Below are 23,952 nucleotides of genomic sequence, written 5' to 3'. Positions count from 1 at the left end.
ATATCTCCTTCTGTGGCTCGGTGTCAAATTTTGTTTGTTAACGCTCCGATGAAGAGCCTTGGGACAATTTACTACGCTAAAGACGCTATATAAATGCAAGTTGTTGTTTGTTCGGGGGAAAAATACATGCTTAAGATATTTCTGAGGATGTCTTAATGGTGTTGTCGGTAGACAATATCATTCTACTACTCCCCAGGGTCTGCGCTTTGCGCCAGTTTGTTTATCCCCAGCTGGAAAGGTTGTTTTCTCTGCTCCATGTGTTACACCTCTTGCTGTTGAGTGGAGACAAAATCTTCAGTCTCTTCACAGGCGTAGGTTAGATAGTTACTGCTAGCAGAAGATCGTGTCTTTGACTCAGGGATGAGACATATGGGTTTCGATCCAAAACCTTTCTGCTTCAAGACTGGTTTATGGTACTTAGGATTACATATCTCCTCTACAAAAGGGCCATGTATCCTAGCAAAAAACTATTTATGGATACTCAGCCTGATGGCAGCAGTCATCTTTGTAGTTCCATATGTAAATATTTGAGATTATTTTAGCTGATCCTACTCAGTTGTTTGTCCCCTTGAAAAGCATCTCTTTCTCATCCATTAACAATCACCCAGGCCTTAGGTCTGGATCAACCTAGAGTTCCTACTAACGTCCCTTCTCCGTTTCATTTGAGCCTAGAAATGTCTCATTGTTTTATCTGGTGCCCCCACCATTGGGAAGTGGAGTATTGTTTTCACTATAAGGATTTATAGGCCCCTACCTTTTAAAACAATTTCCAAGGTCTCAGCAGCTATTTGTTTACTGTAATGCAAGATCTAAAGCAAACTGGCGACCAGGCAATAGATAGCTAAATGAATGATTGGGTGCATTTTATATGGCTACTGTCTCACAGTGAAAGAGTTGTCAAGGGGCAAGTTGAAGGTCACTATCCATTTCATGACTGCTTCCTGTACATCTCTCAATCAGGTTCTAAATAATTAGTATTTGCAAAGCTACCTTGCGAAGTAATCTCAAGGTTTCTAAACATTACTGTCTATATATGATTGCTGCACAAAATATCTTTGGCAGATCTGTGCGGGTGGCTGATGTAATGTATCTTTGTGGGAGCCTCCCTCTTCCTGCATTGTATTACTTTGGTGTATTTTTGCTGTGTGTGGAAAATGCTTAAATGAAGAAGAAAGATTGATTGCCTACCTCGTAGGATCTTCATTCTTTGAATGATGTGCATCCTCCACACACTATGATTGCATACACTAATCTTCAACATGTAGGCTTTTAAGGTAAAGGGGCTTAGGTTAAGGGGTGTTCTACTTAGTTTCAGTTTAAACGAATTGGCACTGATACCGATCCTGGGGCTTTATAGGATGTTGGAGTAAGAAAACACATATGTAACTGCCAGTCTTCAACATGATATTTTAATGTGCCTGCTAAGCAAATAAGCTAGTTTATACACCTATGCTATGTGATGGATGCATTTAATTTGAAGATTTAAAATGACCCTACAAGTAGTTTGTTTTTGTAGTAAACTTTTTCAAAGTATCAAGAAACTGACATTCTCAGTGAGCCAAATAGATGTGTCATAATCCAGAGTAATATGAAAGCTAACACACATTATTCAGCACCACCTTTCTGCATTCAGAAGGATGGAAAAAAAGTACAAAACTGCTGTCGTGTCTCCTGTTGTCTGGACAATGTTTGTATTGCATGTGCTCCTCTGTTGCACGGTCCATCTTGACAGTAAGCCTTTTGTTACCCTAAGTATGTCTTCCCACAAGACATTCAGACTGAAGATAGAGTTGTTTCAAAGGTTGGACTGCTTGAAGGTTTCTGCAATTGCAAAATGAATTACAACAGTTATAAAGTGAATTATTCATTCCTTCACAATTATCTGAGGGATAAAAGTGCTACGTCCAGCCTTAACCACTCAGTATAAAATGTAGGTTTTCAACCAATTTGTTTATATCCTTGCGATTCAGGAGAATCATCTTAGACAACTGACTGAAAGGCACCAATTGTCTGTGAGTGGCACATAAATCACAATGCATTTCCCTGTTCATTTTTTGTTACAGATCAAGCATTCCTTCAGTTTTTTGGTGATGATTTTCTTCGATTATTGTTGACCCGGTTTGTTCTCTGTTCTGCAACCATGAGACTGCACAAAATGTTCAGGGTAAGATTTTTCCTTTTGATTTTACTTCAGGGATACAGCAACTGATAATAAAAAAGTCTCAAGTTTAGATTCTATAAAATATATACCATCACCCTGCTGGAAAATTTGAGTCTGTCACTGGTGAGAGCAGAATCAGGAATGGCTGTGATGTCCTCCATAATCAAGTAGCTTGCCAATATTCACTGTTAAGTTTGTACAAATAATGGCTAAATGGGATAGGTGTAAAAAGTATACTGGACCAACGGAATGGTACCCCAGCATGAGCTTAGCGCCTTTAGGCGAAGGCGGGCAGTCTATAAACTATCAAATAAGATCCGCAAAGTCATTCGGATCAGGGCCTCACTTTGAATATTGAGCTCTTTCTGACTTCAATGTAGATATGACAAAGATAAAATACATAATCTGGTACAAAAAGCAAAAAACTGCAGATGCTGGCAATCTGAAACGAAAACAGAAAATGCTGAAAACACTCAGCAGATCAGGCAGCATCTGTGGAGAAAACAGACAAGTTAACATTTTGGATGTGGACCCTTTGTCAAAACTGGAACAAATTACTGAACAGCAGCATTTAAGAAGGGACAGAACAAAAGGAAAGAGGAGAGAAAAAATACACACATGTTAAGGGAAATAAACCGAATGACCTGTACAATGCTTAAGTGGAAAACAGGAAATGGTTAAATGGCAGAAGTGACGATAGGAGGCATAATGAGAGAAACCAAAGAAAAAAATGACATTCAAGACTCAGTGAATGTGTGAATAGCTAAAAGGGTGGGGAAGAGGCAGGCAGAAAGAAAACATTGGCAAAGTTGAGCAAATACCAGATTATGTATTTTATCTTGGTCATATCTACATTGAAGTCAGAAAGAGCTCAATATTCAAAGCGAGGCCCTGATCCGAATGACTTTGCGGATCTTATTTGATAGTTTATAGACTGCCCGCCTTTGCCTAAAGGCGCTAAGCTCATGCTGGGGTACCATTCCGTTGGTCCAGTATACTTTTTACACCTATCCCATTTAGCCATTATTTGTACAAACGTAACAGTGAATATTGGCAAGCTACAGTGGCCCAGGAGGAAAAAAAACAGATTGCCAAAAAGGATGCAGACCACCTCACAGGTCTTCTGATGCAGGGCCCCACCCCAAGCATCAACCTGCCCAGTGCCTAGTAGAAAGATACTATGCTGTTTCTCAAGCTTGCATTGAGCTTCATTGAAACAAAGTAAAAGGCCAAAGACTGAGGTCAGAATGGGAATGGGTTGGGAATTCAAGTGGCAAGTGACATGGAGCTCAGGGACGCACTTGCAGATAGAATGGAAGTGTTCGGCAAAGTGATTACTTAATCTGCATTTGGTCTCCCTGATGTCGAGAGGACTGAACTGAACTGTGAGCAGGGAATATGGTATACTAGGTTGGAGGAAGTACACATAAATTGCTGACTCAATGTTTGAGACCCTGGACAGTGGTGTGGGAGGTGGTGAGTGGGCAGGTAGATAATTGTAGATTTACCATTGCTATCGCATGAAGGAGAAACATGAGTGATAAAATATTCCTCAAGTGATTATAAAAGTATTTTGCAGTTACCCATTGAAAATTCTACTTATAACAAGGTAAATGTTTGTGAATTTAATTTATTTCCTAAGGTCCCTCCCTCCATGCCACATATCAATACCCAGCTACGAGGGTGGGCAGACAACCTACCCTTGGATTGCTGTCAAACATACTGTGTAATTGCACATCTCTTCCTGGCAGGACCAGGGGTTGAGAGAGAGAGGACCTAGCCTCTGCTATGCACTTTTTCTGAAGACACTGCAGAGATTGGGAGCTTGTGTTGAGAATTATGAACGTGCAGTGACCTAACACTCCGTTGTACGTTGGCACATCCACAGGCTCTGCCATCTTACCTTAAATGTTATAAATTTATTGGACTGTAGAAACATCCCCCTCCTCCTTCCCTCTCCACTGGCCTCTGCCTTACCTTCTCTCTGAGCGAGATAGTTATTTACATGAGAAGTAAATCTTTCTCACAGTAAATGGAATTGCTTCATAACCACAAAAGTTTCACTTCCGTTAAGGTGTCTGGGTTAGTGCCTTACTCATTGTTAATTTAATTTAACTATTCATGCTGCCTCCATTGGTTATGGGAGTACATAAATGCTTTTAATACTTTACACTGTGGGCCGTATCTGTAAGGAGGATGTTGGTCGCTATATTTTGCAAGATTTTGGTTTTACAGGAATGCTGAATTCAGCATAACTACTTGTTCTTGGCTATGAATCTTAAGCCATGAACAGAATAAAACATATTATCTAATTTCAGATCATAACCCTCTAATTTAGAACGATCTCTGCTGGCTTTCCTGCCAATGTTACTAGAGATGCTAAGTCAGTTGATACGTTTTTCACCCCGTTTCTTCAGTTGTGACCATGTCTGACTGTGTTTATCCTTCACCTTGATTTATCGTGTTATCTCTCCTCTTTTGAACCGTGATAGTGCCCTGCAACATGGGTCTTAGCTGTTCACCTGCATTTCTCAATTTTTTTTAAAAATCCTAATTTTGGTTGTGAAATTGAGTAGTATATTAATCAACTTGGGACAGTCTTGTTTATATTATCTTAAAGATGTTAATATAGTGCAAAATTAACTTCATTTTTTTGCACAGCTGTTTATTTTCTTCTGTTCCCACCCCCTTTCCTCTGCCCAATAAAAGGAAACTCGGAATTACCCGGAAACATATCCACAGTTGCAGAAAGAAGATAGTGTGGAAAATCCTGCTCTCCAGAATCATATTCTAGAACTGGCTTCCATGTTGGATGTTCGAAGCCTTTTCCTGGAAAACACCACTGAATATTAGAAGAAGGGCCGAAAAATAAATTTAACATTTTACTTTGAAGCCACTGGTTCTGAAGAAGTCTTTTTTCTTTGCATTTACCTATTGGATTACCGAAACACTTCCTTTATCAAACATTAGAAGTCTTTTTGGTCAGACAATTTCTCGAAGACTGATGCATCCAGCACAATTATGATGTTTCTGTAGTTGATATGTGTTCCATAGTCAAGGTGTATTAACGTAGTATTGTGAACAAAATATTAATCCGGCAGAACACAATTAGAAAGATGATTTATAAACAACAATTAGCTGAAAAGGGCATTTACTACAAAAGCAATAGAAGCTTTTTGACTTGGTTCATTTGTGCATCCTTTGTTACAGTAAAACACTATGTTAAGGATGTCATATTTTGAGTATGTTTTATAAATTATCTCTTGGCAGCAAGTGTATACATATAAAAAATGAACTATTGCCCATGATATTCTGTTTCATTTTGTGAGTTGTAGTTAACCATATGTGTTCATTGTGGTCTCATCAGTAAAACCTTTTAATGGTGATTTTTGGTATAATTAAGGGAAACCAATACCCCTGATACTTCATCTTTACTGCAATTAGATATTACATGACCTGGAAAACACTGAATATAGCGGTGTAGATTATCTGACTCTCCCATAGTGTACTGTGGCAGTTGAGCATGCTCTGTTGATGAGTGAGAACCAGTCACTGGGAGATATACAAGGCAGAGTCCAGTAGGTTTGCGTGTGTATGTCTGTGCGTTCTAAATTAATGGAACTGCTACAAAACACTGTAGCATGATATCTGATATCTTCTAGTGTAGTCTGATCTGTTCCATTTACTACCGATAGGTACGTATGCACGTGAAATAATTGAGTTTACTTTTGCAGTTAAGCATAATTTTAGGGAAATAAAAGATACCCTTAATTTAAGTATAACTTTAGTTCCACCTACTCATGTTTCCTCTTTGAAAGAGGAACAAAGTTTTAGTGGTAAAATTGCCAGTATAATTTAACATTGCTGTGTCTCTGAAAGACTGGTAGAAATTAGAAGCAGAAAGATGTATTCTGTGTTCAACACAATAACCATGACTAGTCACACTTCTTATGGTTACTAGTATTGTGCTGCACAACTAATTTTTTTTCAGCTGTATGACGCTGCTACATTTTTATACATAGATACTTGAAATAAGCACGTTTTTTTTGTGAAAATGCTTTGGTATTCATACCTTTGCCAAATATACTTTGTATATTAATGTTATGTAGAGGAAACAAGTTTTTGATTCATCTATGACAAGTATCAAGACTATTAAAGATGCTTTTTATGCCTATTACCACATCTTTTGCATCATGTTAACTCATCATTCATGGTTGGTATTACCTCCTAGATTGTTTGGAAGCACCTTTTGACTTGTATTGCGTGAAATTTCTCTTGATATGAAGATTTAGCTATCATCAAATCATCATGTAGATCTGATTTAACTTATGTTATTGGTCCAATATTCTGTCACTTGAACTTATGTCCCATTATTAAAATCTAAATGTGTTTTGGCTAAAATACAATTTTAAGATATGTAAAACAAGAAGGCAGCTTAATTAGTAAAAGATTAAATGCGTACTGGCCAGATGACATGAGGATGTTGTAGTATTGACAGTTTTGCTTCCAAAGTTGCTCTAAAAATGGGCCAATAATTAATATGTAAATAATTGCAACAACAAAGATGTTTAAAGCTTTTTTTAATGAGAAGGAATTTTTGTGAATCATGTTGTATTCACTTGACGCAGCCCAACTCCTGAGCTGCACCTTTTCAACAGGTTGTTAAGCATGTTATTAGGTTTAAATGTGATCTTTTGCTACTATCTTGAAGCAAAAAAAATGCAAATGAAAGCAGAGTTCTATACTTTTAGTTATATTAAAAGATAAACAGATGGCACACACTGGAGAAAATGTTCTCACTGTCTGCACATTATAATGTGTCTTGTGATTAAAGTAATTTAACTGTTGTATATTTTTTGTTTTTACTGCGTGTTCGTAAGAAATGTGTATCACACTATGCTTTATCAATGAGACTCAATTAAAAAAAAAATTTCCTAAAGCAATGTTGATTCTTCTGTATAGTGTTAAATTACATTTCTGTGTACATTTTTAGTGATGCCGGAGCTGAGTAATAAAATGGCAACAGGCAGATGCTTTTGAGAAATCCTTTGATTACTGGCAGTTACTAAAATGAACATTTTATGATGAGCTCATTTGAATTGGATTAAAAAGGTTATGGATTTTTTTAAACGATCTATTTAAGTTCAGCTGTACTATTGGAGCTTTAGGGTGACCTTGTTGATAATCTGATGACTCATTTATGAACCAGTGGCTCGGTGGGCAGGCAATTTTAAAGCTAAAAAGTTAGTCTAATCACAATCGTATTTTGCTGGAAAGTTTTTTTTCCCCCATTTGTATCGACATTATATAATCTTACAGCACAGACGGAGGCCATTCGGCCCGTCATGCCTGTGCCGGCTCTTTGGTAGAACTAACCAATTAGTCCCACTCCCCTGCTCTTTCCCCATAGCCCTGTTAATTTTTACCCTCCAAGTATTTATCCAATTCCCTTTTGAAAGTTACTATTGAATCTGCTTCCACCACACTTTCAGGCAGTGCATTCCAGATCATAACAACTCGCTGCGTTTTTAAAAAAAAGTTTCCTCGTCACCTGTAGTACATATAATTTTAATGGAGGCTTTCACTACCACTGTGAATCCTGGGAATGACCCTTCCTCCACATCATCCTTTGATTTCTGCCACTGGTGAGAGAAAAAACACGAGATGCTCTTGTACCTACAGCCAGTGTTAGCTGTGAAGAGAAAAAAGGAAAGACAGAAAAATAGAAACCCACATTTCTGAAAGAACTTGCTTTTTCTATAACACTTTATATCCTTAGCACGTTCAAAGTGCTTTACAAATAATGGATTACTTTTGAAGTGTAGATAATCTGGAGTTTTGAGAACCCTATTATAGAAAGGTTATTGGAGCCAAATAAAATGTGCAACATGATTCACTGGAATGATAGGATCTAGATATAATGAGAGATGTAGAAAAATAGGCCTGTATTCACCAGAGCAGAGAATGTTAAAAGGGATGAGAGAATAGTGAAAGATTTGGATTGAATCAGTAATGTGTATAAATTTAGGATTAGCAGTCGAAGCATAAAGAGAATCACAGAAACTTACAGCACAGAAGGACGCCATTTAGCCCACCGTGTCTGTGCCAGTCGAAAAAGAGCTATCCAGCCTAAAAAGACCATAAAATGCATTGACTGTGCTACACTAGTAGCATGTGATCAAATTTAGAAGGGAATTCGATAAACATTTGAAGAAAAATATAAAAGTGGAGAGAAATGGGATTAAGAGTCGATAGTTCCACTGTACCATTTGACTGCCATGAGAAGCTGAATGATCACCTGAGTGAAATTTTCTGACATCACTACATGATGTTGACCCACCCAAATCTGAGCCTGTGAGAATGCCACGTCTAAGCAATTTTTTTTAACAGGCCTTTTAGGAACCTTGCACTTTGAAGGCGGGAGCTCAGGTATCTGATGAATAGGCTATTTTTAAAACATGTAGCCGACTTTAACCAAAGTTATTGTGACGTAATGTTTGGGTGGGATCTTGCTCTCACACAATGTGCATGCAGTGTTTGATAGGTTGTGAAGCACGCTTGGTTTCTTTAAGAACATTTACTACAGATTTTTGTAGAATTTTTTTGTCTATTTAAAACATGATAAATGGGTGTACAAGGGCAATATTTAATGTATTTGGGGTTTTAAATAATTTGCAATATAAATGATTTGCTGTGATGTCAGACATTTGGTCATTACCTGTGCACCATAACTTGCGGCCCACCTAAATTTCCCATCCTAGCTACACCACTGCCACCTCGCATCTTTTTTAAAAAATGTTTTCAAAGCCAACTGTTTGCTAAAGTTTGTGTCAGTCACCAAGCAGGCCTCACAACAGAATTGGGCACAAGCAATTATTAAAACTAAGCCGGTCAAGCTCTCACAAACTTACAACAGAACATCAAGAAATTGGGAGCTCACCCCAAACTGATAGTACAATACCTGAGAAAACTGAAACTGATAGTACAATACCTGAGAAAACTGATTTACAAAATGTGAATTTTTCTCCAGTTTTACTGGTAAATACTTAAGACTGGAACAGGCTGTGCTAGGCTGAGCATCGAGTCTCAATGATCAGTTCAGACACAGTAAGGCTGCCAATATCTCATCTTACTAAAAGAAACTATAACTGATGCATGTTTGAAATTACATTTTTAAATGTGAAAATAATAATTCCACTGCAGCCAAGCTGATATTTGACCTTGGCATCTGACTTTTTTTTGTGGGTTGATGTCAGGATTGCCTTAACTTTTCCCAGTACTAGGGTTGCCAACTCTGGTTGGACCTATTCTTGGAGGTCATCAAAGAAAACAACCAGTTACTTTAAATTTCCCTATGATTTTTCTCCTGGGTTCCTTCCAGCAGTAGCGGGAAGATTAATCCTAGACAGTTGGCAATCTTAAATGCATTGAGATTAATTTCTGGAATTGGGGACCTGTGGAAATTGGACTCCAGCACTCAAGAGACTTATCGGCTCAGCATTGCCTCCGGGTCTCCTCTTGACCATTTGTATAAAGTTGTTGGCGTTGCAGCGATCAACCTAACCTGATATCAGTAAACCCTGTCTTTCGTTTTGGCTGACTTAGCGAACCACCAATCAGAAGTCCGATTGCATCAGCGCAGAGAAGGAAACAACCGGTGGCGAATCTAACAGTGGATCTAATTGGCCCGGTCGCGATCCGAAACCGCTGGAAGCTCGGTGACGTCGCGGCCACATCGGCTGAAGTGAGGCGAGAAAGGCCGAGGGAGAGATGGAGCGGGTCGTTGGCGACACTCGGAGCTTTGCTGCCAACGCGCACTGAGGTACCTGATCATCATTAAATTAAATAAAAATCTACACCTAGTCTGGCAGGGCCTTCCGGTATCCCGCTCTCATTTGTCATTTTTCTCCAGAGTTTATTGTTATTAAAGCGGCTGTTGGCGTCGAACTTTCCAGGGACTCCCCCGCCGCCGGGCGGTGAAAACCGCATTTGCGGCGAATCGTTAATTGCTCAGTGACCCCTGGCCGCAGCGCTGAATCTTCTTGGTCTTTGCCTTTCCTCCCCCCGGCCCCGTCCGCAGAGCCTAGGCCGCTCGTCCTTATTTGTTAAACTACAGACTGCCGGTTAATCCGCCCACTTCCCGGTTGTTGATTGGCGTGGAGTCTTGGCGGCTGTCCAATAAAATTATTGCTGGGACCAGTGCGCTTTCTGATTGGTTTCTTGGCCTGTCACTCAAGAAACTGTCAGCTGGTTTTCAGACGCAGCTTCTGTTTTTTTGGAGGATTTTGATGTTGAGGGGTAAAAATGTATACACTTTTTCAGGTTATGAGACACTACAGAAAGTGTACGTGCCACATTATCATTGCATGATTCTTGTGAATACGTTGAAAGTTTTGCATTGCTCATGACTTTGCTTAAGGTCCACCTTAAAACAAAACAGATCCTACGTTTACCCATGTGATGTTCGGAATTGAAAAGTCCTTTTCCTGTTTTTGTGTCCCTGGCTAAACGGATTCCCATTGGCTTTGGAAAAAAAACTTTATGTAGTGATTTGAATAAAAAGAAGATAACTTCTGCACAAGTCTTTCTGCATTCCAAGAAAGAAAGAAAGACTTGCAACTTACTGTGTCTCCTAATTTAGTGTCATCTGAAAACTTGGATTATACAACTCTCTTCCCTCATCCAAGTCACATATGATGTAAAGCTAAGGCCCCTGTACAGATCTCTGAGGAACACCGCTAGTCACATCCCACCTGAACCCTTTATCCTTACTCTGTTTCCTACCACCCAACCAGTTGCCAACACATGTTACAAGATTGCCTCCAATTGCACGCATCCTGATTCTTGCTAATAATGTCTTGTGCAGAACCTTATCAAATGTCTTATGGAAGTCCATATAGACAACATCTATCCACCATGCTAATGACCTTCTCAAAAAATTCAACTAGATTAGTCTCTGATCAGCTGATACTTGTCCAAGGGCTCAGTCACTCTGTCTCCGATGATATATTCCAGTAACTTCCCCACAGTTGACGTTAAACTGACAGGTCTGTAGTTATCTGGTTTCTCCCTCCCTCCTTAAATAATGGGGTGATATTTGCAATTTTCCAATCCAAAGGCACAATTCCTGTATCTAGAGAGCTTTGTAAAATTATGACTAATGCACTTGCAATTTCCTCACTTAATCTACCTCTAGTCCATTTACTCACCTCCTCTTCAGTCACGTTTTTTTTCAGTGAAGATAATGAGAGTAGTAGTGTGCTTCAAAATGGTTAGATGTAGGTTTGTACCCACAATCATCAGATTACTTTGCAACTTCCGATAAAGGTACGTGACAAAGTGCATCCCTGAGGGAAGACAAATGAAAGATCACATCAAATAGTCTTGCTCACCAGCAAAGAATGGTATTGGCAGAATTCTTGGAGCAGGACACCTATCTGCAATCTTTGCTGGGAAATGGAATGAGAGAATCCAACACCAAAAGAGGCAACCCAAAGTTGGTGTAATGGTGTATAAACTTAAAATTATATTGTCTGCACTTTTGTGCAATGTAAATCAAATGCAAAGTGCCACTTATTGTGGTGCTGTTGCTGAGCTTAGGCACAAACTGCCAGCACCTGCTTTCCTGCTTGTTTTTTAAGGCTGTCTGGCCTTATCGCATGGAGCTTTCAAGATTGAGTCAGAGAGTTGTGAGTTGAATCCCCACTCCAGAGACTTCAGCACGTAATCTAGTCTGACACTTCAGTGCAGTGTAGAGGGAGAGCTGCATTGTTGGAAGTGCCGTCTTTTACATGAGACGTTAAACCAAGGTTCTCTCTGCCTGTTCGGATGGACATAAAAGATCCTTAAAAGCAATTCATTGGGTGTGAAATGCTTTGGGATGTCCTGAGGATGTGAAAGCTGCTTTATAAATGCAATAGTTATAGGTGCCACTTCTAATGTAATTTACCAGTAAATCTTACAGGACTCTTCTGTTTAGATTTTTGGCCACGGTAGCTAGAATGGTCACCAACTGCAAATGTGGGCTATGATAACAAACCGGCAAAACTGTTAAATTACACCTATTCAGCCATGTCATTGTGTTATCCACCTTTTGTATGCTGGACATAGGTGCCAAACTGGGGCCAGTAAAGTCAGAAATCTCGGCTGGTATCTCTTAATTGCAAACAACTTTTTCACTGGTATTCATAGCAATAGGACAATAGTTTAAAAATGTCTACCTCCTTCCCTCCCCATACCCCTTTCCAGTATTTACATACTTTCATGTAGCCTTTGGCTTCCAGGACCCTACTAAAGCTGCATGGAGAGCAGAAAAGCAAATTTCATGGGCTTGTTGTGGAGTTCGCAGTTGGTTATGAAGCCCCAGCTATGTAGAGTGTGAAACTTCAAACTTGGCTTTATTTCTGTGATAATATAATTGCACTTGAAGATCAGTAGAGATGTTATTTTCCTGATCTAATGTATATTTTTTTGCCTGGCAGGTATTTATTACTGATGCAATGGAAGTTTTTGCAGTGGGATGTAAAAGTGAGCCTTATTAAGGAGCAGCTAAGAGCCAAACGGAGTGTATTATTTTATCAAGTACTGTCAAGCTCTTTCTTCCAAGTGCGAACCTGAGGCTCCAGATAAACTTAAAGCACTTGGTGTTTGGGGCAAACTTGTCATTGGATGATTTGGAACTCCCCTCAAAAAGGATAGCTGTAGAACCATGTTTGCAAAACTGAAAAAGAAGATCGCTGACGAAGCAGGTAACCCCTCTCGGCCTGGTATGGGCCGGATTCCAAGATCGGTTAGCAGAGACTCCATTACCTCAATAGGAGCTGACTCGGGAGATGATATTGTACGTATGGTGATTCCTATAATTTCATAGATTATTTAATGTGTCTGAGGAGGAGATCTTGGAAGAGGCTTTGTGGACAGGCACAGACACAGATTTCATCAGGCTGCATCTTCAGTTACAGCTGCCTACAGTCTGTTATTACTATTCAAGTATACTGTAGTAACATTTTTAACATGCTTTATGAGGTATTTATTTTATATCTATGTAGTTTTCTAGGGTTGGAGACAGCAGTGTAAGAATGCAGTTTTATTAATGTTGCCTGTAAATCTGCTGTACAGTAGAAGCTCTTGTCTTTGGGCCTAGAAGGGTGTCTGTCACTCTGAAGTGTAAATTTATATAATATGGTGATGATGAAAAGCAACTGAAGAAATTCTATAATTCAGTGTGCTTTCAGATACTTTCTATGAGGAGGAATATGAAAGGATATTAGAAAGAAAAACAAGGTATAGATAGCTCCAGTTGAAGAGATAGCACCAGAACTGGCTGAATTGCCTCCTTCTGTGCTGCAGATTTTATGATTCTATATGTAAGTGTCCAAACTTATCAAACAAAATACAGTTCACTGCTGAGATTGGTAGTTGCAATATAATTTAGCTTTACACATGTCAAAACACAATGCAGGGTTTCAGATTGAAAGTGGATGCAAGACTTTAGGAATAAACACCTTCTATTAATTTATTTAGTTATACTTTGGTACAATACTTTTATTTCCTTCCAGGACCACGTCAATGGACAGGGCAAGTGATTTTGGCATGACGCAACATCCCGTGACAAGTCAGCAAATCCTGTTAATTTTGACACTTATGTCGTGGGATTTGCTACCTAGTGCACAGTTTTGCATAAGGAGTCCCAGGGGCACTGAAAATGCATTTTTTTAAAGTGAATCGGACAAATAACAAATCATTTGAGCTAATAATGATAGGCAGTTAACCAACCATACCACCACACAGGCCATTTAACATCTGGAGAAAAATCATTTTCCAACCTCTTAAATTTAGAATCTTTCACATTTTGAAATAAAATGTTCTAACCTTTCCAGCATGTTTTGTAATACAGCTGTATAAGTAGCACAAGATTCCAACTGACTATACTAGAATAATGCTAGGCCTCATTTTTGAAAAATATTCAAGAGCAGAGTCACAACCTAATTATAATAAACTTCCCATTTCATAGAGCTGTTGGGTAATTGATAGCCATGCAGGGCTCATTTGAAAAAGGAGGACACTTGTACATGGTAGTACACCCAATCAGAAGTCTGTGAACACTCCAAAGTATAATAGAATTCTAATGGTTGGAAACTTGTGGCTGCACTGGGCGTGATTTAATGAAATAAATTAAAACTCATACCAGCAGGCTGTTAACATGAGTTATTGCAATTATTATTTGTAAATTAAGCTTGTGAACTGCTTTCCGTATCCAGTATCAGTACTGGTTGCCAAAGGCTATTTTATATACATATTGATCTCTGGCCTTGAATCATACTGAAATTCGCTCATTAATTGGAAAAACAGAATCACAATTAGTTGGTTTGTAAAGTTCCTACAGACATCTCAGTTCCCTCTATCTCTTCAATTTTATCCCTGGACCTGATGTAAATTGATAGTTTACTGTGCTTCATTAGTCAATCTGGAATATGAAGTATGTCAGTATTTTGTAATTGATTCTTAACGGAGTTCTTTCTTTTCATGAGTACTCCTGAAATAGAAGTCATATATTGTTAAATGCATGCTGCAAGTCAGGAAAAATTAAGCCTATTTCTATTTTTAGCATTCTAATTAAGACGACCAATTTTAATCTTTTTTTGTTTGTTCATTCTGACTGAAACAAGAAAATGCTAATGAGCACATTTCATTTGCTTCAGGCACATTGCTTGACACACACGTTTGTCTCATTAGATTTTAATATCAGACTGTACGTGGTAACCCTGAAATACATTATCCTCATGTTTATTTTGTTTTCCGGTTTTTGGATTGCAAGACATTAGTAGATTTTAAAAATTATGTATGTAGTACAGTTGTTCAGCTGAAACCTAAATGAAAGAAGTCTCTGTGAATACATTGCAACTTCTTGATGGTATGGATGCCAGATGGTCCTTCCATATATTTGGAGGTGTTTCCTGTGCTCGGGCAGCTCTGGCTTAGCACTGAGGCTAGCCCCAAATCATGGCCCCAATGGAATCAGATATGGACAGCTTTTCCATGTTAATGACATCTCCAGAGAGTCCTTAAAGCAAGGAAAATCAACCTGAGTCTTTGTTTGGATTAGGATTTTGATTTTTTTTTAAACAAACCAATGAATATTTTCATAAATGTACTAGAGAATCTCCTGTGGTCCTGCTTACAGTAAGTCAGGTGTGATGCTTTGCAAAGTCAAGAGTATTACTTCAGGTGAAATAGAATGCAAGATGTAGGTCCCTTTAAGGCTAGAATGTACAATTGCTCTGCATTCGTGAAACCAGTAGTGGGTTCACTTACTTCTCCATATAGGATACAAGTGCAACCAACATGACAAAACAGGTGGTTCAATCCAAAACTGAAAGTTTCAAATACCCACGTGTCTTATACTCCTTTACTTGTACACAAATCATAATGTTCAGCCCTGCCTTTCTCTGTGTTTTTCCTGCTTTAAGTCAACTTCAAATGTCAGACATATGTTGTCCGGTATAAAATAAACTGCATTTTTGTGGTTTCTGCCACCTTTATTTTAAAATGTGCAACTTAGTGTGATATCTCTGTAGGTCTGACTGTGAGCATAAGTCTGCCAATACTTTTGGAACTGCCATTGAGCCCTAAAAAAGCAGTGTCTAATAGCTGTGAAAATAATTGTGGGTTGCCCTTTTGCTTGTTTTGTTGAGTTTTAGTGATGGCCCAAATAAATACCAATTTTTACTGACTTTTCCACCCCCCGCCCCTCCCCCAAATTTACCTGAGGGTTTTGGAGTTGAATTTTTCTCTCTGATTGACAGTTTTTGGTGCTAAAAATTGAACTTGAAAAACACTTAGAAAATGAGTTTTTAAATTAGTAATAAAAAACAACTTTAATTACATAGCATGTTCATCACAGAAACAGGCCATTCGGCCAAACTGGTCCATGCTGGTGTTTATGCTCCACACGAGCCTCCTCCCAATGATGCTTAGTTATTCTGTAAGGCAGATCAGGAAAAGACCTGGATGCAACATCTGACGCTTTCACTGTTGGGTCATTAATGACTGCATGGCAAACTGCATGTTGAGGTGTGTTGAGCAGACCAAAGTCCAAGCAAGTGATGTTGACATTCAGTAAAGTGTTAGTGAAGTAACAATTGGAGCATTGTATCCAATAGTAGTCATTGTACTTACAAAAATATAATAGAGGCACAGAAAGGGATTAGCGAAAGGGTTTGCTTCTAGGTTTTAGGTCACTGCATAGGGACTCAGGAAGTGAACCCTCTTGTAATTTGGAGAGAAAGTAAATTGAGAAGATCTGTATCTCCTTGTAACACATAGTGTAAATAGGAGAAATATATGAACCAGATAATCTGTAATTATCCCAAATTTTTAACTTTCTCCCCCCCCTCTTTTGTAAGGCCTCGGACAGCAGCTGTTCTCGAGAGGATCTGTTGTCTCAGCTGCTACGGCGAAATGACCAAGTTCGAAAGCTGGAAGTCAAACTGTCAGGTACCTGCTTTGATCAGCAAATATCAGTTTGCATGTTGCTTTCACCATAACATTTTATTTCTGCACTAAAATTTCTCCTACGAGACAAGAGAATTTAAAAATGGAGAATTACTTCAGACTGAAATTACTTCACTAAATTTACCTTTTAAGAAGTGAATGATAAAGATTTTCTATAAATTGGATGCATGCTACTATTTAGAATGCTTTGTTTGTAAAGCATCTTTTATGAGTGTGAGTTCTGACCTATATCTAATTTGGAGAAAGTAAATTAAGAAGGTGTTATATCTCCTTGTAACTTATTGTCTAAATGGGAGAAATATATGAATATATTTTTAATCCTTTCCCCTCTTTTGTAAGGACTCTGATGGCAGAGTGACTAAAGACCTATATTTGGTCTTCAGTACAGTATTCTATTTGTTCTGTCCATAGTGTTGAGTGGGGTCCAAGACTGTTTTCAAGTTTTCCTTTCATATATATGTACATCATCTTTTCCTCACAGATGTGATATTACAACCTTTGGTCACTATAATCACAGTCATGCCCATAGAATACAATGCATTTCACTTCATTGTGCTATGCTGCAGCTATAGTTAGTGTGTGCATTTTTAGCAAAGGCCCAATATGATTTCCCATTTGACAGGTAGAATGTTATTTCTGAGCTTGTGTTTGTTTCTCTTTCTTGCTAGATATCTCTAGAGTTGTGCTGTAACTTATATATATCAAACAGTAGATTAGCACTGGACCTTTCTGCACTAGATGTTTCTGGTTCAATTCATAAATATTTTATTGTCAAAATTGGTTTGTGGCCCAGTCCAGTGAAATCGTATATTGGTGCCACAAACATGTGCTTGTGCTGCTAAAGGGTGATTGATGCTAGTGCTGACCACAAAGAGGGGAATTCAGAGGATCAGTGAGCCTACAGCACTCCAGAGTTTCTCATTGTCGCTGGCTACATAGCGGTGCAGGTAAATGCCTGAGAGCAGGTTACCCATCGTCCAGTGTGAGAATTGAATCTTGAGGGAGTTGAGGAGATCAAAGAGGGGGAGAAAAAGTATTTTTTTAAAATTTGAAACATTTTTCAAAATGTGATGAAAGCATTTATTTAAGATATCTTGATGATTTGACAAAAAAGAAATGTGAACAATATAGTCATATAGAAACTTTTAAATAACATTTTATATTTTAAATAGTCATATACTCAAATTTATGGCTTGATTTTATGCGATTTGATTACATGTGAGAGCCAATTCAGTTCAGATTAACAGATCACATATCTTGTAAATCCTGTTGACTGCACCTTGACACTAAAGGAAGGACGTACATCATACTATCAAATTCCTGTGCAACTTGAGCTCTATTGTTGTACGATAGGGTTTAAAACCTCTTTGTTTCATACAAGTGTGATTTGTAACTGTCTTAAAAATGGCGCATGTAAAGCATGTGTTTTCATTTCAGTGTGGGGCCATTTGCAGTTGACATTGTGCACTTTGAAGTAGAATAGGAACACATTTGAGAGAAACTGAATTAGCAGCCATCCTGATGGCTGAGGTTAAATCATTGTCTCTTGAGTTCTGCAGATCAAGAAGGGCGATGATTGATATTGCGTGTATTAGAGGAAAGTCAATGGGATCAGGGATTATCTCACATGCTGTTTATTATATATGAAGGAAACCTGATAAATAATTCACAACAAAGCAGTGAGATAATTGTGGAGATCCTCCTTACAAGTAAAATAAAAGATATAGTAAAGGATAATGGATGATAATGTTGCCCATTACCCCTGTGCGAATAAAGTATCTGTTTATACGACAGGTGTCTTGTGAGATCTTGTGAAATCTACTTTGTAAGTCATACCAAGATTATGACCTGTAAGGCAGTAATTTGCACACCAGTACACCATTCAGTTTGATGTGACTTATACAACAACAACAACTTGCATTTATAAAGTACTATTAACATAATAAAACATCCCAAGGCGCTTCACAGGAGCATTTTCAAACAAAATTTGACAATGAGCCACAAAGGTATTAGGACAGATGACCAAAAGCTTGGTCAAAGAAGTAGGTTTTAAGGAGCGTCTTAGAGGAGGCGAGAGAGGTGGAGAGATTTATGCAGGGAATTCCAGAACTAAGGGCCTACGCAACTGAAGGCATGGCCGCCAATGGTGGGGCATTGAAAATCGGGAATGTGCAAGAGGCTGGAATTGGAGGAGCACAGAGATCTCAGAGGGTTGTAGGGCTATAGGGCTGGAGGAGCTTACAGAAATAGGGAGTGGTGAGGCCACGGAGGGATTTGAACACAAGGATGAGAATTTTAAATTCAGGACGTTGCCGGACCGGGGGCCATTGTAGGTCAGCGAGCACAGGGGTGATGGGTGAATGGGACTTGGTGCGGATTAGGATATGGGCAGCAGAGTTTTGGATGAGCTGAAGTTTACGGAGGGTGGAAGGTGGGAGACAGGTTATGAGAGCATTGAAATAGTCGAGTCTGGAGGTAGCAAAGACAGGGAAGTATCGCTATCCTCTGAACTGTGTTTAATTGTTCTCGTATCTGGATGTGAGTTCCTTTCTCTGGTTGGAAAGGACTGAGAGAAACTGTTTGGGTCCATTGCAGCAATGACAAAGTGACTGTAGTGTAGGAGATTAAGGACTATGATAAACTCCACAGAGATTGGGAGAGAGGTTGGAACCTATGCTCCCAGTGAAAGATTTCAGGGAGATGTAAATTAAAATTGCGCCACCATCCCCAGTTTTGAAAAAAAGCATATGGAACAACAAGCATTAAAACACAGGAGTGGTTAAGCAGGTGTATCTTTATTGTTTGGGCTTTATAGTACGAGTCTTCTGGAGTAAATTTTGAGTCCTTTATTTGAATGTTTGTGGCAAGTTTATTGGACTGTTCTGTGAAAGAAATGAGGTGGGGTGTGCATCTGCTGTGGTTATTAGCATTGCTGGAGGTCAAGAAAGCTGTTGACAAACCAATGGAGGATAGTATCAGATTCTCGGAAGCCATTTGAAACTAGCTTTAGATGCTGCATTATTAATGTCCAGTCCGAATCCATTTTAAAGTCCATTTTAAAGTCTATTTCTGTCTCTGTGGGCTTTCTTAATGTTAACATTTTCTTTCAAGAGGGAGTATGTATGTATTGATGTGGAATCCATGAATATGTGCTCAGAGAACTAGGAACTGTTAGCAAATGATCTGCTGGGTGTGTGAGGTGCTGCAGTCTTGAACTATTATTTTAGAGATTAACTTGTCAGATGTTTTGAAGAGGGAAAATGGTCAGATTGTTATCTAATTCCATTAGTAATTTTCTTAACTCACTGAAGCATGCTAACGCACAGAAAATAAAACCTTTTTTGTCACAGCGACAGTAACTTGTGATATGATACCTTGTATCGTACATCAAAGTACTTCACCTTGTGAAGTGTCACTAACAAAATTAACTTTTCAAATAGTTTCCTTATTTATTTACTTTACAGAGGGTATACTTGCCCATTGCCCTTTAGAGTGGTAAGGTATGGAGAGTCACTAAGGAACATGAGACTAAGGTTTCAGGAAATGTTTTAAGTTTGTTCCGTTTGATTTAAGGTATTTATATCATGACATGCTGCACCACTCTATACAATATTAATTTCTGATTCTTGCTGAGATATGGGGTGCTACAATTCGCTGACTGCTTTAATTTGTTTACAAATGCAAAGCAGCTAGTTAGAGGCAGTAATCCAAATCCAGGTTCAAATGACATTGACAGACCACTTAGGTTTCTGCTTTATACCATTATTGAACTCCCTCGATTGGGTTACAGCCTTGTAACTCTCCTCTATTTAAAGAGTTCAGAGTGTTCCTCTTGACATGGACCTGGCATTCTGCCAACCTGCTGTGACTGGTAGTTTCTTCATTTTCTGAAACTGATATGAAGTGATAACTTTTCCAGTAAGCTGCTTGTGTATTTCTAATTCTGCTAAGGATCAATATTGTCTTGCTGACGTCACAAGAAGAATGCTCCAATATTATTCCACCATTGAGCTAAGAATGCAGGTACCAATGCTAAAATAGAATCTTGTGCTTAACTTGTTCTGTTCAAGTATTTTGTGCTCATTGTTGGTTGAATAAAATTTCACTTTTTTCTGTATTTAAAAAAGATATCTTAGGTTTCCAGTGAATTGGGACACCAATGCTTGTTGCTGGAGTGGGGGCTAGAATTGCCTAGTAGAGGTCTGGTGCTTCCTCACGGGGAGGGGGAAAATCTTAGGAAGAGTCACCCCTGTTTGCTGTTCCGTGTCTCCTAGTCAGCCTAGTAGTCCTGGAGTGGCATTTGGAGAAGGGGTCTCTCTACTCTTTTGACTTAGGTGGTATGAGCTGCTTGGACCCTGCGGATGATGTTTAGAGCTTAACCAAAAAATGGCAACTAACTAACAAGCAACTGCTGTAGGTTATGTGGTAAATCTCAAAGCATATTGCTGTGATACAGAGCGTACTTGGGATACTAAACACAAAAAATTGTGGATTGTGTACTATTTGTAGCTTTCAAACCACACCGATATATCGTGTATTAAAAATGCTTTTTATCATAAATAGACAAAAGTAATTGTTGACAAAACATAAATTTCCCTCCCCTGCCTATTTTGTTTCAGTTAAGCCTATTAATCAGAAAGTTTTCCTTTTTGAGGCTACATTTTTTTGTAGAAACAATTATAGAATATTATAGAACAGGAACTAGCCATTTGGCCCATCAAATCTGTGCTTGTGATTTTCACCACATAAGCTGTCAACCTAATCTCACTCTCCTTACTCCTCATGTCCTTTAATATTTCTCTTTTTGATGTAACTATATATTTCTCTTTTAAAAGAATTTATTGACACTGCTTCAACAATGTCTAGAAATTTTTCTAATCTTGCCTTAATTCTTTGTGATTATTTTAAATTTGTGTCCTCCTTGTTATCATCTCGGCAGCCAGTGGAAACGAACTAACATTACTTACCTTATGATAACCCTTCATAATCTTCTCAGGCCTAGTGAATAAAAGCTCTCTCCTGCTTGATCCCTGTACCCTTTAATAATTTTTGAGCAACTATCCTAATTTTTTTTTAAATACTTTATTGACTGGAGTTTCAACAACAGCCTGTGGCAGAGAATTTCACATTCTAACCACCCTCTGTGTGAAGAATATTTTGGTAACATCCCCTTTAATGTTTTTTGTGATTATCTTAAATGTGTGCTTTCTCATTACTGTCTCATCAACTAGTGCAAATTATTTATCTTATAACCCCGATGAGCCTGGAAACTTCTATCAGGTCACCCCTTAACCTCAACTCTACATTTATGTGGAAGCTATATCAGAGGCATGTTAAGTTACTGAATTGCATTGTGTGAAAAATCCTAATCAAATGGACAATTTGAATGATTGAGTTGCATGTGTTTTGTATCCAAGCCTAATTAATTGACTCTAATGTTTGATAAATATCAGTTGTGTTTTTGGCACAGATTACATTGAATCCACAGAGTATATTGAATCAAATAACTAAATTTGACATTGTATTAAGATAAAGCTGCTAATGTTTAATGCTGACAAATTTAATTTAAGAAGTGGATTTGTTTTAAGCCTTGGTTTTACTAAGATCCTTTTTTACATGTACTATCTTATTCAGTGTTTCTTTAATAGATTCAGTGAGGTGGATGATTAGATATTTTTTGTAAATTTTTGCACTGTTTAAAGCTGAGAGAAATCTCTTGTGGGGATATGGTATGTGAGCACAAATTAAATCCATGTGAAATTTAGCATGTTTTCTGAAAGTTTAATATTACAAGTTCATATGATGACAACTGGTTGAAAAGATTGAAGGAAGATGTTACACCTGGATTACAGTCAATGTGTTTCTTCCAGTAGTTCAAGCGGTTGTTTTGATTCATTTAACTTTTTAAACTCAACAGGCTCAAGCATATATTCCAACATTTACTTTCCCTACTATGCAATGTTTGTTAGTCCCAGAGTAGATCTTTCTGTTTACCATTAACATGTTAAGGGGAGGCCATCAACACATGTTCTCCTTAACAGCAATGATTTTCTGTTGGGGAAAATCATTTTCATCCTTCACTCATGATTATCCTGTGTTTTGTTTTCTTTTTTGCCTGTTTTGAACTCCTGGCCTGCGTCCCCTCTCCCCTAACACAAGATTATGCTGAGCAGCTGCGAAATTTGCAGAAGACAAAAGAGAAGCTTGAGATTGCATTAGAAAAACATCAGGATTGTACGTACTTTGATTTTATTGTTTCTATACAAGTCATTCAATTTCATTGAGTTTTTCAGATGGTAATCCATTTCTTTCTTTCATTAATTACATGTAAAAGATAATTAAAGCCATAAAACCTTTCTTAATTGTTTTATTTGCTACTGGTGTCTTTAAAGACATAGATAACAATATGATTTCATTGTAGAAAACTATGGAAGAACATTTGCAGAAGACTTTCCCTAAAAAAACAAAATATATCAATTTTAGAATAGAAAGTGTATAGATAAATTTTAATCGTTTTTTAAAAATAATTAATTTAAAAGGACATTATAATTAGATACTTAGTGCAATCCCATTTACTGCAAGGTAATAATATGCAATATTTTGTATTTCAAATTTTATTCAGCCTCAATGAGGAAACTTCAAGAACAGAATGAGGCATATCAAGCCAACAGAGCAAAGATGGCAGAGGGAATGGCACTAGCCTTGGAAAAGAAGGATCAGGTAACTTATGTACAATCAAGTTAACATTACACTATGCTACAACTAAAATTGTGGTCTGAAGTAGATATGCAACATGGCATGTATGACAGATAATAATTGTAGCTTTTAATATCATCCTAGACATCCTTGCAGATAAGATCAGCTATTTTTTTTGGAACCGGAGAAATACATTATTCTGCTTTCCTAAAGAGTTTTTTTTTTAAAAAAAGGATTTAATTATCTTTAAATTAATGCCTCACTTTAATTTCTCTCCCAGAGCAACACCTCATTGCACAGCCAAAACGGCAGTCCACTGCTTTGAGTTTTGCAGTAAGAAGCACGCAGGAGTGGTACAGTTTGACACATGCTCTAAACTAGTATTTTTTTCTGCCCCCATGGAAAGCTTCTTACTTTCACTTTTCAGGTGGAGCTGCTAAAATTGGGAATGTGTATATACCCTACCTGTTCATGGCATAGTGCTTCAGAATACCAATGCACTGTACCACCATAGCTGCCCAAGAAATGAATGTATACAATATGGATCAGCCAAGAGACCCAACTTATGGGTTCCCTAAATA

At 38.1% G+C, this 23,952-nt stretch overlaps 2 protein-coding genes and 1 long non-coding RNA gene across 7 annotated transcripts in view; 2 read left to right on the top strand and 1 right to left on the bottom strand.

Annotated features, from left to right (window-relative positions):
- scai (suppressor of cancer cell invasion) overlaps nucleotides 1-7,165 on the top strand; it is a 119,035-nt gene extending 111,870 nt beyond the window's left edge. Inside the window, exons 16-17 of the mRNA XM_067969711.1 lie at nucleotides 2,064-2,164; nucleotides 4,871-7,165. Coding sequence (XP_067825812.1) covers nucleotides 2,064-2,164; nucleotides 4,871-5,014 — 245 coding nt within the window. The 3' untranslated portion in view covers nucleotides 5,015-7,165. The remainder of the gene's footprint in view (nucleotides 1-2,063; nucleotides 2,165-4,870) is intronic.
- Nucleotides 1,559-10,014, bottom strand: LOC137300565 (uncharacterized). The gene is made up of 3 exons (XR_010958131.1): nucleotides 9,153-10,014; nucleotides 4,886-4,990; nucleotides 1,559-1,821 (listed from the first exon to the last, which is right to left on the bottom strand). It is a non-coding gene; the product is annotated as an uncharacterized lncRNA (long non-coding RNA).
- golga1 (golgin A1) overlaps nucleotides 9,846-23,952 on the top strand; it is a 49,089-nt gene continuing 34,982 nt past the window's right edge. Inside the window, exons 1-5 of one of the 5 annotated variants that reach the window (XM_067969707.1) lie at nucleotides 9,846-9,983; nucleotides 12,643-13,001; nucleotides 16,567-16,657; nucleotides 22,835-22,909; nucleotides 23,298-23,395. In XM_067969707.1, coding sequence (XP_067825808.1) covers nucleotides 12,870-13,001; nucleotides 16,567-16,657; nucleotides 22,835-22,909; nucleotides 23,298-23,395 — 396 coding nt within the window. In that variant the 5' untranslated portion in view covers nucleotides 9,846-9,983; nucleotides 12,643-12,869. Of the gene's footprint in view, nucleotides 9,984-12,642; nucleotides 13,002-16,566; nucleotides 16,658-22,834; nucleotides 22,910-23,297; nucleotides 23,396-23,952 lie in introns of those variants that run through there. The other 4 variants (XM_067969706.1, XM_067969709.1, XM_067969710.1 and 1 more) reach the window with 4 other exon arrangements.

The sequence above is a fragment of the Heptranchias perlo genome, chromosome 31 (assembly GCF_035084215.1).
Source record: "Heptranchias perlo isolate sHepPer1 chromosome 31, sHepPer1.hap1, whole genome shotgun sequence".
NCBI classification, from domain to species: domain Eukaryota; kingdom Metazoa; phylum Chordata; class Chondrichthyes; order Hexanchiformes; family Hexanchidae; genus Heptranchias; species Heptranchias perlo.
Note: the sequence above shows the minus strand (reverse complement) of the source record. Positions and strands in the feature narration are given on the sequence as shown.